Source organism: Dendrobium catenatum, unplaced genomic scaffold (genome assembly GCF_001605985.2).
Source record: "Dendrobium catenatum unplaced genomic scaffold, ASM160598v2 fragScaff_scaffold_993, whole genome shotgun sequence".
Taxonomy (NCBI): Eukaryota; Viridiplantae; Streptophyta; class Magnoliopsida; order Asparagales; family Orchidaceae; genus Dendrobium; species Dendrobium catenatum.
Window position 1 is genome coordinate 434488 of NW_021319455.1, and position 16985 is coordinate 451472.

Here is a 16985-nt window from a genome sequence, read left to right on the forward strand (position 1 = left end):
CAATAGCTTTTCCACACTTCATTTAATGTCCAAACTACATAAAATTGATTCAAATAAAATTCAACTAAATTCGAAGAAGGTTCGAAAATAAGTTTGAATCGTATATAAAGCTTTTATATGTAAGATTTGAAGAGGTTTTGAGTAAAACTCAACATAGTTAAAATGATTGTTCATGCAATATTCGAACAAGATTCAAATGTTTGAACATAATTCAAGCCATGTTTGAATCTTGTTCATACAAGCTTTTGAACGTAATTTGAATAAGGATTTGAGATGTGTAAAACATGTTCAAGCAAAGTTTATCTGATAACAAAATGTAATCCAACTGCTTTAACAAAACATACTATGAAGTCAAATGTAATGTAGTATAATTATAGAAATTATAACACATTAGATTATAAGATAAATACAAAAAAGTATAATCAAGCCGCTATAACATAAAAGATAGCAATCCAAAAGTTATAAAACAACAAATTTTAAGTTATCTACAATAAAGTGAAATTCAAAAAATATAACTTAACAAAGATCATTCTGATAATTATACTACACTATAGTATAATCCAACAACTATTGCTTTGTTTTGGAATTTTTACTATTTTTTAAAGCTGCTTTCTAATAAAAAAAAATTATACTAAAGTAGTAAGAATGTGTCTCAAATGAAACCTATATCACATTAGAGAGCAATCAAATAATTGACACTTAAAAAGGATTAATCTATAAGTTTTAATACAAAGAATTTGAATAGAAATGATCAATTAAAGAATAAATGTTTACAATAGAGTGTCATACAAAGATCCATCTTCATGTCATTTATCTAATCGACATAATTCTTAAAGATGACCTAATATGGCTCCTTTAAGAAGTAATCATAGCATCAGGAGCTTATATTGGCACCCTACCAACAGAAGCTTAGGTGTGAATTCCTTCTTGTCTTTCCCTAGTGAAGTGTGAGACATTTGAACCTCTTTCTACTTTTGATGAACATCAAGTGTGACACCCTTTTGAAATTTATTAACTAACATGGTAATACAATAGTGTCATATCTCATCTTTTTTTCTTTTTTTCTTTTTCGTTTTCATTTATGGGCTATTTGATTGGAATACAAAGTTGTGTAAAGTATTTTAAATACGAATTTTTTGATGTTTTGTTAGAATATAAAGTGAAAGTAAAGTAAATGTAGCGTAAATTATTTTAATTTATTTTTGAAGTAAACCAAACTCTACCAGTTTTGAGTGAGAATCATTTACATCATAAACAAGCTTGTTTGACCGCCACCCACCACCACCACCACCCTCCGCTGGTCACCATTGACCTCCACCGTCACCCCCTCACCGACCACCAAAATCGTCGTCGAGTACCACCACCCGCCACCGACCACTACCATCCACTGGTAGCCGCTACAACCCACCTCTAGTCACCACCACTGTCGACCATCACCATAATTCGCCAACGTCGTCAGGCATCGTGGTTTGGAGAAATGAATGTAGATATTTTAATCAATATAATGATTATTGATGCTAGTTTATATTTTTTTATTAGAAAAAATTAAATAGCTCTAGTAGTTATTTTTATAATTACAAAATACTAATAATATTTTTTTTTTTTAAATTTGATTATGGGGTATGAAAAATTGGTATCATAATAGTTGTTGAAAGAATTCGATTTATCACTAAAGCTATAAGAATTGATTGTGAGTCAAGTAAATTAGTTACATTAAGGTGTATTATTTTGCATGCATAATTGATTGCATATGTGAATTGGTTAGAATTATTCTGACATGATTTTTGTAAAAGTGAACAATTGAAATGGATTTACCAAAGAAAGAGACATAAAAAAAGCAACACAATGCAGCTTTAGTATCTTTCGACAATGTTATGCAACTGGCTAGTGTGATAGCGTAACTAATAAGTGATACTTAGAGAAAATCATCTAGGAGCAAGGAAGAAGAGAGGGATGGACATTTACAAATATTTCACAAGCTGAAACCCTCATTATTCAAGGGAGATGTTGGACCCCAGGCTGTAGAAGATTAGTTTCTAAAGATAGAAAAGATTATTGACAACATGTAATATCCAAAGAATAGGAAGGTACCTTTAGCTATTTTTTTGTTTGAAGAAGTAGTTGTGGTGGGTTAAACAATAGAGAGAGAAATTCCAGCGGAAGAAAAATGTGAGATCACTTAGGATGAATTAGTTGTAGTGTTTAAGATGTGGTTTACATCTTCTTCAGCCTAATAATAGATGCAGCAAGCTTTTATCGGACTGGAATAAGGATGGAAGATTGTGATGCAGTATGAAGTCAAGTTTATTGCAATAACTAGATATGTTCCCCATTTGATCCCTACTGGTGAAGAAAAATATTATAGATTTCTATAAGGGTTGAAGAGGGAATTAAAACATTCATTAGTGCCTCTGAATTCAAGAGTTTTCTGAGTAGGTCAGACTGATAGAAATTGATTTGGTAACACATGTATCCAAGTATAATGTTGGTTCTAGATATAATATGAGTAGGAAGAGGAAAAAAGATGAATCACCCAGGGATAAAGAAAGTGTCAATGAGAAGAAAAACAGATATGTTGATTTGAGAGGATTCGACTCGACATTATATATTGATGAATGTATGCATTATGAAAGAAGATATTTAGGTCAGTGCTACCATCTGACAATATAATATTTTGAATGTGGATAGCAAGGATACAAGATAATGGATTATCCACAAAAGGAATGAATGATTTAAGAGCTAGCAAAATAGTTTTGGTGCCCTACTAGTACTGGCTTGCATGAGAAGAAATGGGATAGAGGAGGAGAGAGGAAGAAAATGTTTAGATTTTGGTCGCTAATCTGCTTCGCTGCTTTTACAAAAATCACTCAAATTAAGGTAGGAAACTTTTATCCTATCTCTATTTTAAAAAGTTCTAATTTCGGTTGTTTGATTTCTTCTAAACTTATTTTTATTGCATTTCCTTGGATTTATCGAGCTTTTGACCGTACAACTTTTATATGTTATAGTTTGAATATTTTGAACGATTTGGCTGGTTGATTTAGAGATTTCATTGGGTTAAATTAAATTTATGCTGTTTTATTTGATTTTCTTAGAATAAAATTTTAATATCTAATAAAAGCATATTGTTAATGCAAGTATTTAGAATGAAAAAAGGTATGTAATTGGGTAATAGCTAGTCGCTATCACTTTTATAATAATGTGTGTGTGTGTGAAATAAGTAAAGACTTATTGACCAATAGGTTGATGATTGATAAACCTATACAAGATGGTAAGTCGATGTACTTTTCTTTAAATTCATTAATTTAGTGTTCTCCTCTATTGATTCATGTGATACAATAAGTCAATGATTAAGTGTTATAAGGAGTTATTATTATGCTGACGGGTAAGGAGTGACACATCTATTTATTGAGCTAGCTGTAACCGACTACCAATTACTAAATACTAAAAGAATATTGTGATAGTCAGAACTCCTTACTTATTGAATAGTGTTGAATATGATTATTGAAATGCATATTACTAATTCACTGTTATTATATGACATAATAGTTACTATACTGATTTATTGTTGCTACACCACTACCACCATACTATTTTATTATTCTACTGATGTACTATTTGTTGTTACTACCACCAATTTTATGGATATTGATATTGTTACTGTTACTGAATCACTATTATTATTGTTACTATTGATTCACTATTTGTTGATATACTAATAATGAGAATGTGATTCCTAAACTGAGTAAGTGATACTGATCACATGATATAAGATATTGATTGGATACTATAATATAAGATATTGATTGGATGTTTTGATATAAGACACTAATTATATATTAATATAGAATGAATGAATTTTATGTTTATATTGATTTGATTGTACGTACTGCATAGTTATAGATTTTGACAATTTTTTTAGATATTTATGGTTATTGATTTACATGATTCCTCATTGTTTATTCAAGTCGATCTTCGTACTGAGTTGTTGGTTAATAATCTTACCAATTTACTAGATTAATAGTGTCTATTCTACTGGTTTTCGTACCAAATTATTCTACTATTTTATAGATTTTACTATTTCTGCACTGCATAAATTCATGATCATAATCATTACTATTGTTATTAATTGACTGATGACATTCATACTACTTCTTTACCATAATTTTAGTTTAACTAGGATTTAGTTATCAACTAGACTTTTTAGCTCATTATATATTATTTCAAAGATTTCAAGTTAGGGCAAAGGATTAGGAGTGTAAGATTGATCAAAATTTATCAGGTTTTGGTTATTTTATTTTAGTTATTTTTTTGTACTTAGGACTGAATGATGTGCTATATTTTTACGATTCCTGAATATTGTATATGATTTTTGGAGAAATGAATATAAATGTATATTGATGTTTTAATCAATAGAATGATTGATGCTGCTAGTTTATCATTAGAAAAATTTAGATAGGTATGGTAGCCGTTGTTATAATAATAATAATAATAATTCTTCCAACTTTAACTCTGGGGCTTTATAAAACAACTCCTTAATTACTACTTTTTTTCTTTTTTAGCAGCTTTAATTTAATTTGTTTACAATAGCTTTCTCTTTTTTCAGTAATTTTTTTCTAAACAGGGTTATTGAAGGTGTTTGGTGCCTTATAAGAAAGGCAAAAAAAAATCTTAATTCTATTTTAGGGGCATCCCTTGAAATTTAATAATGCCACAATCATATGGGTGCCTTCAGATCTAAGAGAGACATATGATGACTATCTTAAATAAGATACATAACTCTATAAATAGAAGGTGACATAATGCAGTAAAAATACATGATTAAAATGATCTTAACATAAGCTCATCATTTTAGAAAAAAACTTATAAGATGCCTAATCACAAAGAGATCAGAAAAAAGTTTTCATTTCTATCTTCTACTTGAATAGAATTTTGAGCTACATTAAGGGTGCATCTAATAATGTTGAGGTGATCATTTGATAGAGAGCAATCATCATATTCATATATTTCTTTTATTGAAGAGCCCTATATATTAATGCAAGTTAGTTTGATAAATCTAGTATTCAATTGTAGTTGAAGTGTTTGGGATTTGTGAATTAACTTTCTTATAAAATATTTTAATCATATAAGGTGAAAATGCTTGCCATTAAAATAGGGGTTTTGAAACAAACAATAAACAACATACTTGAAAGGTAGTTTAAGATAGTTTTTAAATTAAGGGTCAGTTTAAGATAGTTTTTTTACTGCTTTGTTTTTAAGACTGCAATCACAGTTTCTAAGCTTTCAATAAATTTTTTTGCTAGAAAACTATTTTTTATAGCAACTTCTAAAAAATTACTTTCCTCAAAACAGCTTTACAATCACATTTACAAAAAAAAATAGGCTTCGTTTGAGACATCTTTTTACTGTATCTTAAAGCAACTTTCTAGTACAAATATTTTAATTTTTGTATTAAAAAACTGCTTTATAAAGCATTAAGAAAATTGTCCCAAACAAAACCGTAATAATCTCAAATAAACCCTAAATATCAAACTTCTTAAAATATAAGGATATCAAAGGGACCTTAGCTACACACAAAAGTTTGTAGTAACTATAACAACCAAGATAAAAAAAAGATCTATTTAGAAGAGTGACTAACTAACTATACAAAGTAGCAACTAAAATGCCACAAAGAATTTATAATATTATATTTATCTATGAGACAAAGATAAATTGTGTTTGATAAATAGCCTTTTTAGATTTTCTAGAGAATGTTAGAGAGAAACTTAGGATATGATTACAACAAATCTAGCTTTGTTGATTTATCAAAGTTGCAAGTTGACTAATTGAGAATATCCTCTTGAAACCTAATTAGTAGATTTTCATCTATATTGAAACCAACTCTTGTGTGCTTTCATTTTAAAGTAATTAGGAAATTTTAGTTCTCTTTTGTTTTCCTTTGTAGTGCTCATTATCTAATCTATTCTGAATGTTCACATAAAGCTTATATTAATTTAATTTTTTACTTAGTAAATTCATGTTCGGTGGGATGATATTTTTACTCATCGCTTTATTACTCATTTGATCACTTACTCTTTATGTGTAATAGAGAATTCAGATCAAATCCTATCTATGTCTACAAAGTCCAAAATGTTGATCAATTGCAACATTTTCGGCACAATGTAAACAACAAGAAAACAAAGGGAATATGAGCTTAAAACTAAAACCGAAAACCCGACTCGGACCCGACCCGGGAATTTCGGATTTGACCCAACCTGATTTCAAAATGGGTCGGGTTCGGGTTCCAGAAATCAACCCGTTTGAAAAACGGGTCGGGTTCAGGTTAACCCGACAGGTTGCCGGGTCGACCCTCAAACCCGTTTAAAATGGCCCGCACTGCCTCGTCTGCCAGTGACACTGCCCCGCTTGCCCGCGAAGCACCAGTGCTCGCCCGCGGGCACCGCTCTGGCCCACGTGCACCAGCGCTCGCCCGCGCGCACAGCGGTCCCCCATTGCCGCCCGCCTGCCCACGCACCTGCTAGCTCTTGCATGCGCGCCCGCTCGCACTCCCCCGCGCTCCCCGGCGCGCCAGCTCGTGTTTGCCAGCGCGGCCACTTGCGCACCTGTTTCAGGTCAACCCGTGTCGGGTCGAATCAACCCAGCAACCCGCCAAATCGGATCCGGGTTCGGATATCTGACACGTTTACCTACCAGGGTCAGGTTAGGGTCGACCCGTTTGAACTCGGGTCATTTCTGGGTTCGACCCGAACCCAACCCGTGACCCGAAATTGACACCCCTAGACTAAGCAAACAAATCATAAAAAGATCATAAGGTGCCTACACAAAAAAAGTGTCTTAGACCTGAAAATTTTAAAGAACTCTATGGCTGAAAACTATCAAGAGTCTTAGGCTTCCGTTTGGGACGACTTTTTTACTGCTTCTTAAAACAAAATTGTAGTACAAAAATTAAAATTTTTATACTAAAAAATAACTTTAAAAAGCAGTAAGAAAGTGATCCCAAACGAAGCCTAAGAAAGATGAAATCTCAAGAAACAAGTCCAAGAAACTTAACAAGCGAATGAAATTTTTGAAAATGTCATGATTTATATTCTAAGATAATTTGGCATAACATAAAATTTAACAATACAATTTAAACTTTTGCGCAACAAGACCAAAATCCATCTATATCTATACATAAATGAATAGCGAGCCAAGTCAATAAGGGGATTTTTTCAAGAAAGAAGAAACTTCAGATTAAGAAGCTCTAGAATGAAAATGAGGGAATGCCCACAATATCTGGATTTATCAGATATAATTTGAGGGCTTTCGTAGGTTCATTAATTAGGACTTGACAGAAGAATTTCATAAGTTTCAAAAATTGAAAAAAAAAAAGAACCTTCTAGATGTGGCCTCGCATAAGCTGGCACAACCACCATTGCCCTCGCCTGGGGCTAGATGCAGCCATAGCAGAATGCCACCACAGCAACTATGATAAAAATAAAAAGATTCACCAAAAATTGAAAAAAAAAAAAGTTTGGCCATATGTGATCCAAAATAAATAAATAAAGAATTAATTAAAGAGCAAGCCAAATCAATCACAGAAAAATAAAAATGTAGCTGCTTCCAGAATATGAATATAAATATTAAATAAAGGCTTTCATGTCTTATGCATAGGCAAGCACCGAAGATCAAGAAGTCCAGCTGCAAACAGGAAAAAATAAAAATAAAAGTAAAAGCTTCGATTGCATCCACGAAGTCAGTCTTTAAAAAAAAAAAAACACAGCACAACTGACTATCGAGATAATATAAATCCATCGTGCTGAACAATTATCTTTCTCTGTGAAGTGGCGCTCACAATCACGTCTGGTAAGTAAAATAGAAGGGATTTGTTTTCATTCTTTTTTATTTTTCTTGAGAAGATGTTGGGTTCCGTTTCCATCTTTAGAAGCATTTTCGGTGTACAATGGATGGTCCAGATTCATCGTACTCTGCCTTTGCAATCCACATCTGCCATCAGTTATGAAAGCTAATCAGGATTTGTTATGCAGAAGAGGAACAAGTTAGGAATACCTTAAAAAATGCTAAGATGAATGAGTTAGAAAATAATTAAGAAGAGTGAGTTAGAAAGAAAATGCATTAGATGGCCAGTTAGAATAACATTTATTAAACATAAAGAAGGAGAAAATAAATCAAAGAATTTTAAATATACATAATGATGAATAGAAGATGGATCAATACGATGAGATGATAAAGCTAACAGTTAAAGATTAGAAAAAAGGGGACTTTTACATACATAACACCTAAAGCTATTGAAAAAAAATATTCAACACCTAAACTTCTATATTTATTAATATACTGACAAGGAATCTGCGCCAATCAAATGATTTGAATCATTCGCCGGAGTGGAGCAGACCTCGCCGGCGTCCAACAGAACCTGCTGAGCAGTTATCCACTTGTCACCACTTACTCCTGCCACCTGACTACTTTATGTAACGGTCAAGGGCAGTTCAGTAATTAGCCATTACAAATATTTTAGTTATATATACATGTAATATGTCTTGGTTTAACTCAATGAGAAATTACGATTTCACTGTTCATCGTCTTCCTCGCTCGAGCTGCAATGCTTGCTTTCTGTATCAGTGGATTCATCATGGTATCAGAGCACTGTGCCTAACGGCTCCTCTTCTCCATGGGCGACTCTACTGCGTCAGCTCCCAGCACACCCGCTGCTGCCGTTCTCACTTCTGAAGCTCCCACAACCTCTACAGATATCGCAATTCCTGATACCCTTAAGTTTCTTCTATCTAACATCAAGAACGTCATTAACGTTCAACTTCTCCCAGAAAACTATCCTACTTGGCGTTCCGCAATCTATAAATTGTTTGCCGCAAACAATTTCTCTGGTTACTTAGATGGCACCATTCTCTCGCCGCCGAAGCATCTTCTCACTGCTACTGGTCAGCTCACCCTCAACCCTCAATACTCCAGTTGGACCTTGATTGATCAAAATCTCTCGGTTGCTTTGTTTTCCACCATATCCCCTCCCATTCTCCCATACATTCTCACCTTGGAAACCTCTGCATCCATTTGGAAAACATTAGAACAACGGTTCTATTCTACTAACCGCTCTAGAGTTATACAACTCAAGAATGAGTTGCAGTCCCTTTCTATGCAAAACAAAACCATGACCGACTACCTTGCTTCCATTAAAAGCACCGTCGATAACATCCGAGCCGCCGACGACACTATTGATAATGAAGATGTTCTTCATTATAACCTTAATGGGTTACCACCCTCCTATCAGTCGTTCAAAACTACTATACGGAGCTCCCTTCATCCCATTTCCTTAGATGATCTATATTCCCTTCTCCGAAGTGAGGAAGTCCGCCAGATTACAGATGCTCTTCGTGACCTTTCTTTTTCAAACATAGCAACCTCAGACAATCAACTTGCTCTGTTTTCCAATCGAGGAATGTCACGCGGACGGTCTTCGTCCGCCAGGGGACGCGGCCGTTTTTCATCTAACACTGCAACCCGAAATTTTCCTCGTGCTCCTCGGTTTGACGGCGATTGCCAAATTTGTGGCAAGAGAGACCATTCAGCGGCTAACTGTTGGCATCATGGAAATTTCAATTACAGCTCTCCTTCGTCAAACTCCAGAGTCTCGCTTATGGCCGAGTCTGAATCTACTCCCTGGCATCTTGATAGTGGTGCCTCTGCTCATCTGACTCCAGATCCCCTTCCCATTCAGCAGCCAGCGCCTTATTCTGGACGTGATCAAGTCTTCGTTGGCAATGGAAATTCCCTTCCTATACAGCATGTAGGCAATGGTTTGCTTCCGACGCCTACTCGTAAGCTTCACCTCTAACAACTTTATCACATTCCCAAATTAACTCATCGTTTAATATCTATTTCTAAACTCACACACGATAACAACTGTTCCATAACCTTTGATAAATCTGGTTTTCGTGTTAAGGATACGAAGACCAAACAACCTCTTCTCTGCGGACGCTGCCATAATGGCCTCTACCCCGTCCCCTTCCAACCTTCCATCGTTGTTGCTTCCACAACCGTTGCTCCATCACGTTTAGCACTCTCTTGGCATCGTCGGCTGGGACATCCGAATGCCAAAACCATGGCTGCTCTCTCCAAAGCATTTCCGTCACTTTATATTTCCTCTTTACGCTCTCTCTGTAATTCCTGTGTTCTAGCAAAGAGTCACCGGATCCCCTTCTCCCCCTCTTACCATGTATCTCATCACCCTTTAGAATTAATCCACATGGATGTCTGGGGTCCTTCCCCTGTTTTCTCTTACAATGGTTTTCATTATTTTCTTTTGATTGTTGATGATTATACTAAGTATTCGTGGCTGATTTTACTTAAACAAAAATCTGATGTCGCTATATCTCTCACTCAGTTCATCACTAAAATTGAAAAACAACTGAATTCGTTTGTCCGCACGATTCGTAGTGACGGAGGCGATGAATTTCAAAACAAAATTTTACAAACCTTTAGAAATAACAAAGGCATCACTCACCAATTCACCTGTCCACATACTCCACAGCAAAATGGAGTCTCTGAGCGTAAGAATCGTCACTTACTTGACACCGCTCGTGCTCTTCTCCTAGACGCTCACTTACCTTCCACATTTTGGTCGGACACAATCCTCACAGCCGCATTTCTCATCAACAGGTTACCTTCACCCAACACGTCTTCCAAATCTCCTTATCATCTTCTTTATCAGACTCCACCCGACTATTCTATTCTTCGTCCCTTCGGCTGCAGATGTTATCCATGGACAAAACCTTTAGCTCCACACAAATTAGCTCCCCGCTCCATCCCCTGCATTTTCATGGGTTATATCGAACATCAAAAAGGATTTAAATGTTTTGATCCCACCAGTTCCAAATGTATATCTTCCCTCCATGTCATTTTCAATGAAACTTTATTTCCCTCCATCACTGTTCCCCGCCCGACTCCAACACCATCCCCAACTAATCTTCCTTATTTCCCTCCATACCAAAATCAACCTACACCCTCACCAGTTACTTCACTTCCCCATCAAACTAACTCCCCACCCTCAATTTCCTCCTCCATCTCTTCTTCCCCTGAACCCATTGTCTCTACTCCGACCACCACATCATCCTCCTCCACATCCGTCCCTGTTATACCCCAATCAAAACATCACATGCTTACTCGATTCCAAACTGGAAATCTTAAACCCCACACCATACTTGATCTTTCTCACACTTTACAAACACCCCCTACCTGCTTCACCATTGCCAACAAAGATCACCACTGGCGTCAAGCAATGTCAGCTGAGTTTCATGCTCTCCAAGCTCAGGGTACCTGGTCTCTAGTTCCCCCGCCAATCAATCAACCGATCATCGGCTACAAATGGATCTATAAGCTGAAATTCTTAGCAGACGGCACGGTTTCTCGACATAAAGCACGTCTCGTCGCACGGGGCTTTAAGCAACAATACGACATTGATTATCTTGAGACATTCAGTCCAGTGGTTAAGTTTACGACCATTCGGCTTTTCCTCGTCGTTGCTCTACATCACGACTGGCCCGTTCATCAACTTGATGTGATGAATGCTTTTCTTCACGGCAAATTAGATCAACCTGTTTATATGTCACAACCACAAGGCTTCGAGGACAAAAACTATCCCAATAAAGTCTGTTTGCTCCACAAGGCCATTTACAGCCTCAAACAAGCTCCTCGCCTCTGGTTTGCGACGTTATCCACATACCTCAAGCAACGGAAATTCATTCCTAGCTCGGCAGACCCGTCCTTCTTTCATTACCATCACAATAATATCCACATCTATATCCTTGATTATGTTGATGATATTCTCATCACCGGTAATGATTCATCCTATATTACCCAAATCATTTCAAATTTGCAGAACAATTTCCAAACAAGAAATCTTGGTCATCTTTCCAAATTCCTTGGCATTGAATTTCATCGTTCTGCCAACAGCTATCATCTGTCTCAACGATCCTACATTCATGTTCTTCTCCACATGGCGTCCATGACAAGTTGTAAACCTCTCCTCACGCCGCTCCCTTCCAAATATCCGACTGATTCCCAACTTCAGCTGCCGTTTGCTCAACCAGAGCTCTTTCGAACACTCGCGGGTTCGCTCTAGTATATCACATCCACCCGCCCTGACATGGCGTTTGCTGTCAACAAGTTGTGCCAGCATATGCACGATCCTCTTCAACTGCATTTCCAGCTTCTCAAACGCATTATGCGTTATTTAAAAGGCACTTCCAATAATGGTCTAGTTCTTCCCAAAATAGATTTAGCCCTCTCTGGCTACTCAAACTCCGACTGGGCCGGAGATCAATTGGACCGCAAATCCACCACTGGGTATTGCCTGTTTTTAGGGACTGCTCTACTCTCTTGGTCTGTTAAGAAACAGACGACCGTTGCCCGGCCCTCTACTGAAGCAGAATACCGTTCCATGGAAGCTGCTGCAACCGACATTATCTGGACGAGGCGCCTCTGCGAAGACTTTCTAATCGAGCTTCCACCTACTGAGCTCTTCTTTGATAACGTTTCCGCAATGTCGATCACCTGCAACCCCATTTTTCATGCCCTACCAAACATATCGAGTTTGATCATCACTTCATCTGCGACTGCATTCAATCCCAGCATATTACGATTCGGCATATATGTACGATAGATCAGCCTGCGGACATCTTCACTAAATCCTTGTCTTCTTCTCGGTTGGGTACTATGCGCGACAAGCTTATGGTCCTTCCGCCCATCAGCTTGAGGGACGGTGACAAGGAATCCGCGTCGATCAAAGGATTTGAATCATTCGCCGGAGTGGAGCAGACCTCGCCGGCGTCCAACAGAACCTGCTGAGCAGTTATCCACTTGTCTCCACTTACTCCTGCCACCTGACTACATTATGTAACGGTCAAGGGCAGTTCAATAATTAGCCATTACAAATATTTTAGTTATATATACATGTAATATGCCTTGGTTTAACTCAATGAGAAATTACGATTTCACTGTTCATCGTCTTCCTCGCTCGAGCTGCAATGCTTGCTTTCTGTATCAATGAATTCATCATATACCACCCAAAATTCTTCTTTTAATCAATTCTAACATTCTGTTTAAACCTTCCGTCAAAAATCACTATAAAAAATTGTCTTCTCTATCAATGGCATCCTTTCCCAGTTAATACAAGTATCTAATCGCTTCAATGGACTAGTAGAATAGAAGGAAAGGGGAATTTTAGGTGGTATATTAGTAAATATAAAAGTTTAGATGTTAAATATGTATTTTCAATAGTTTTAGGAGTTAAATATGTAAAAATCACTCATAAAATTAATGATAAAAGATCATGAGATTAATGCCCAACAAGGATTTCTCTATAAAAAAACAAGCTCATGAAGGTAAAGGAAAAATGGAGATATACCTGCTGGAAAGTACTAAGAGATGCTAAAATAGAACCTCCAATCCAAACACTGTACTTCCTCTCTGGTGGAGCTACCACCTTGATCTTCATGCTGCTTGGAGCCAAAGCTGTGATCTCCTTGTGCATTCTCTCAGCAATACCAGGGAACATTGTGGAACCACCACTCAGAACTATGTTTCCATAAAGATCCTTCCTGATGTCAACGTCGCACTTCATAATTGAATTGTAAGTCGTCTCATGGATGCCGGCTGCTTCCATACCAATCATTGATGGCTGGAAGAGAACCTCCGGGCAACGGAACCGCTCAGCACCAATGGTGATCACCTGTCCATCAGGTAGTTCATAACTCTTCTCCACAGATGAGCTGGTCTTGGAAGTCTCCAGCTCTTGCTCATAATCAAGAGCAATATATGCAAGCTTTTCCTTCATGTCCCTAACGATTTCACGCTCAGCTGTAGTAGTGAATGAATAGCCACGCTCGGTAAGAATCTTCATAAGAGCATCAGTCAAGTCACGACCAGCTAAATCTAGACGAAGAATGGCATGAGGGAGAGCATAGCCCTCGTAGATTGGGACAGTATGGCTGACACCATCACCGGAATCTAGAACAATACCTGTTTAAGAACACAAGCAGAATGAAACCAGACATTCTACTATAAGATTTGTCTTAAGAGGATTAAAAATAATAATAGGCAGATGGACTTTGTTCAGAATTTAATTAGCAAATGTGAATCCTTCTTTAACATGCATCTTGAGTAGTATAGCTGTTGCAATCAAACAAACTGCATTTAGTAAGCTAATTAATTATTAGCTGTTGCAATCAATTAAGACCAAATAACCTTACCAGTCCTCTAAAGTCCAATAAGCTTATTGACATCGTTTCAAAACTTACTTTTGCTGGAAAACATTAGTATTATACATTAAGAAAGAGAAACCATCATTTCTAGAAAAAAAATTCACTGTTTGAGAAGAATTTTTGCAAATACGAAGTGACAGTAAAGTATGCCATATGAGCTGAAATAAATTAGTTTAGATATCAGTTTATGTTGTTATGTAAGATGGCATTTCTTCAATGAATGATGAAAATTGGAGAGATACACAAACAATATAGACAAGGTATGATAGGACAATGACAGCTTCGATTAATGGTGAAAAAATTGGCAAGAAATAATCTGGCTCACTTATAACAAACGTAGCAAAAAGCTTTTGAAATAAGCTAAAATCCTTTTACTGATGATCAAACAGATAGATCTATAAAAACCAATTTCTTAAAACTGAATAAAAATGACCTCCTGACTTGCTTCAGCATTCTCCTAAGTCAATCTATTACTGGAATAGAAAGGAAGAACAAATACTTAAAAAATAAATAATAAATAAAAGAAGAGCAAATATTTGTCAGCATTTATATCACCAATGGAATTACTTCTACCTCATCAAAAAGGCTAGCAAACAAGGCATTGGGATTGCTCACCGGTTGTGCGACCGCTAGCATAAAGAGAGAGCACCGCCTGAATGGCGACATACATAGCTGGAGCATTGAAAGTCTCAAACATGATTTGGGTCATCTTTTCACGATTAGCCTTGGGGTTAAGCGGCGCCTCAGTAAGAAGAACAGGGTGTTCTTCTGGGGCCACACGAAGCTCATTGTAGAAAGTGTGATGCCAAATCTTCTCCATGTCATCCCAGTTGCTTACAATTCCATGCTCAATTGGGTATTTCAGAGTTAAAATCCCTCGCTTCGACTGAGCCTCATCCCCAACATAAGCATCTTTTTGGCCCATTCCAACCATCACCCCGGTATGACGAGGACGACCAACAATGCTAGGGAAGACAGCCCTTGGAGCATCATCTCCAGCAAATCCAGCCTGCGGTTAGAAAGAAAAACAAGAAGAAGCAATCTCAGGATATGATATATGAAGCCACAGACTGATTACATCAAAGTTCCCTTAAAAAAATTGAAGTTTTGTAATGAGGATATGTATCCGACCTTGACCATTCCAGTCCCGTTATCGCAGACGAGTGGCTGAATATCCTCTCCTTCAGCCATGATTTATGCCTTTCAAAGAAAAAACTGTCCCTTAGACGCATTGTATAAATAGCAGAAATATTAAGAAGAAATCCCATTCATCGTAACAGTACAAAAATCACATTATAACTTCATCGTAAGAGGACATAGACGAAAAGCATGAAAGAAGAAATCTTCATTCCCAGCGAGAAAACCCAAACTTTTAGGATCTTACAATGCAAGAAACAGAAGTACTTGAAGAATTAAACAAGCCGATTCAGCCAAATCAACTCAAACAGGAAAGCCCATATTAAAAACCAGGCCTTTTTTGCATATAAATTAGAAGAGATGAAAGCACGAGGAGTAAAAAGGAGGGAGGTGATGAGCAACTAACCTTGAAGAGCTCTGGGATGGGAAATGGGGAAGGAGAGATCGGTCGAGGTTATGCCCCTGGGCTCAAAGTCTGTAACTGATATGGATTTGAGACTTTATTTTCGTCTAAAGACGCATAAGGAACAAAGAAGAGAATGGAGGTGAACGTGGAACTGTTCGGTAGGAAGTCCGCGCGATCCACGGCGTCAAAGAAGCTAACAAACTGGGCGAAAAAATTAGGGTCGGGACAGTCAATTTTTGTTGGGTTAATTTTCTAAATTTATTTCCAAGATAGCCCAAACTTTAAAAAATAGTTTCATTTAAAGTAAGTTAAATAAAAATATAAATAGGGATTTTTACATACATATCACTATATAACATGTGTATTACATATTTAACACCTAATTCTTAAATATTACACTCCTACCACTTATTCTCTATTTTAGCAACAAAATTACCAATCTGTTAACAACAATACCTCACTCTATTTTATCGTCCTTCCCGCCTGGGCTTTCCGCAGGAGAACAAGTTTTTTCCCGCGTTAGCTACTTTGTTCGAGTGTGTATAATCGCGATTTTTTCCAGAATCCTCCGTATTTGCTCTTCCACCGTACCTGCTCTTCCACGCGAGCTACCTTTCCTTCCCGATCTGCTTTAGCCAGGTGAGATTTCTCTGATTTTTTACCAAAAAAAAAATCAATGTATAAAACAAGGGAGGAAAATATGGCTTTACTGAAGTAACGAACTCACCGTTACTGAAACTTTTCTACAGTATTTATCATTTGTCTCCCACATGATGCAGATGGTGAATAGTCATAAATTATTCGAAAATGAAGCATGTTTGTTATTCTTTTATATTTTATAATTTTGGCACCAATTAACGATGTGGTGTTTGATTTGTCATCTTATTTCAGCTTGAAGTTAAGGAAAAATGACAACCTCATGGCATAATTCGGTAATGCAGAATTGTGGTGACGAAGTAATAGATAATTTATGTGGAGATAAAAAATAGCATATGTTTATTGCATTTAAATTTGGAGGAATTTGTGTTGACACAAAGGACCAATCTAGAAAGAGATATACTGGCGGCAAACAAAGGACTGTGAAGCTTGAGAAAGGACATATGAATATTTTTAAGATTAGAGCAGAGATTGCTAGAATATGTCCTTGGTTGAAAGGACATCAATACAAC

General features: G+C 36.7%; 1 protein-coding gene across 1 annotated transcript; it reads right to left on the reverse strand.

The window, feature by feature from the left end:
* Positions 1-7583: 7583 nt before the first annotated feature.
* LOC110100030 (actin) lies at positions 7584-16027 on the reverse strand. The gene is made up of 5 exons (XM_020827399.2): positions 15817-16027; positions 15405-15473; positions 14889-15282; positions 13418-14031; positions 7584-7986 (listed from the first exon to the last, which is right to left on the reverse strand). Exons 2-5 carry the CDS (start codon positions 15462-15464, stop codon positions 7921-7923), a joined length of 1134 nt encoding a protein of 377 aa, XP_020683058.1. The 5' UTR covers positions 15465-15473; positions 15817-16027; the 3' UTR covers positions 7584-7920.
* Positions 16028-16985: the final 958 nt, after the last annotated feature.

What these genes read in the sequence shown, in the direction of transcription:
- LOC110100030 (XM_020827399.2), bottom strand. Translation starts at nt 15,464, where the DNA reads ATGGCTGAAGGAGAGGATATTCAGCCACTCGTCTGCGATAACGGGACT. An exon ending in TGCTAGCGGTCGCACAACCG is followed by an intron (nt 14,032 to 14,888) that starts GTGAGCAATCCC and finishes GTTCTTAAACAG; the next exon opens with GTATTGTTCTAGATTCCGGT. An exon ending in CTCTTAGTACTTTCCAGCAG is followed by an intron (nt 7,987 to 13,417) that starts GTATATCTCCAT and finishes AACTGATGGCAG; the next exon opens with ATGTGGATTGCAAAGGCAGA.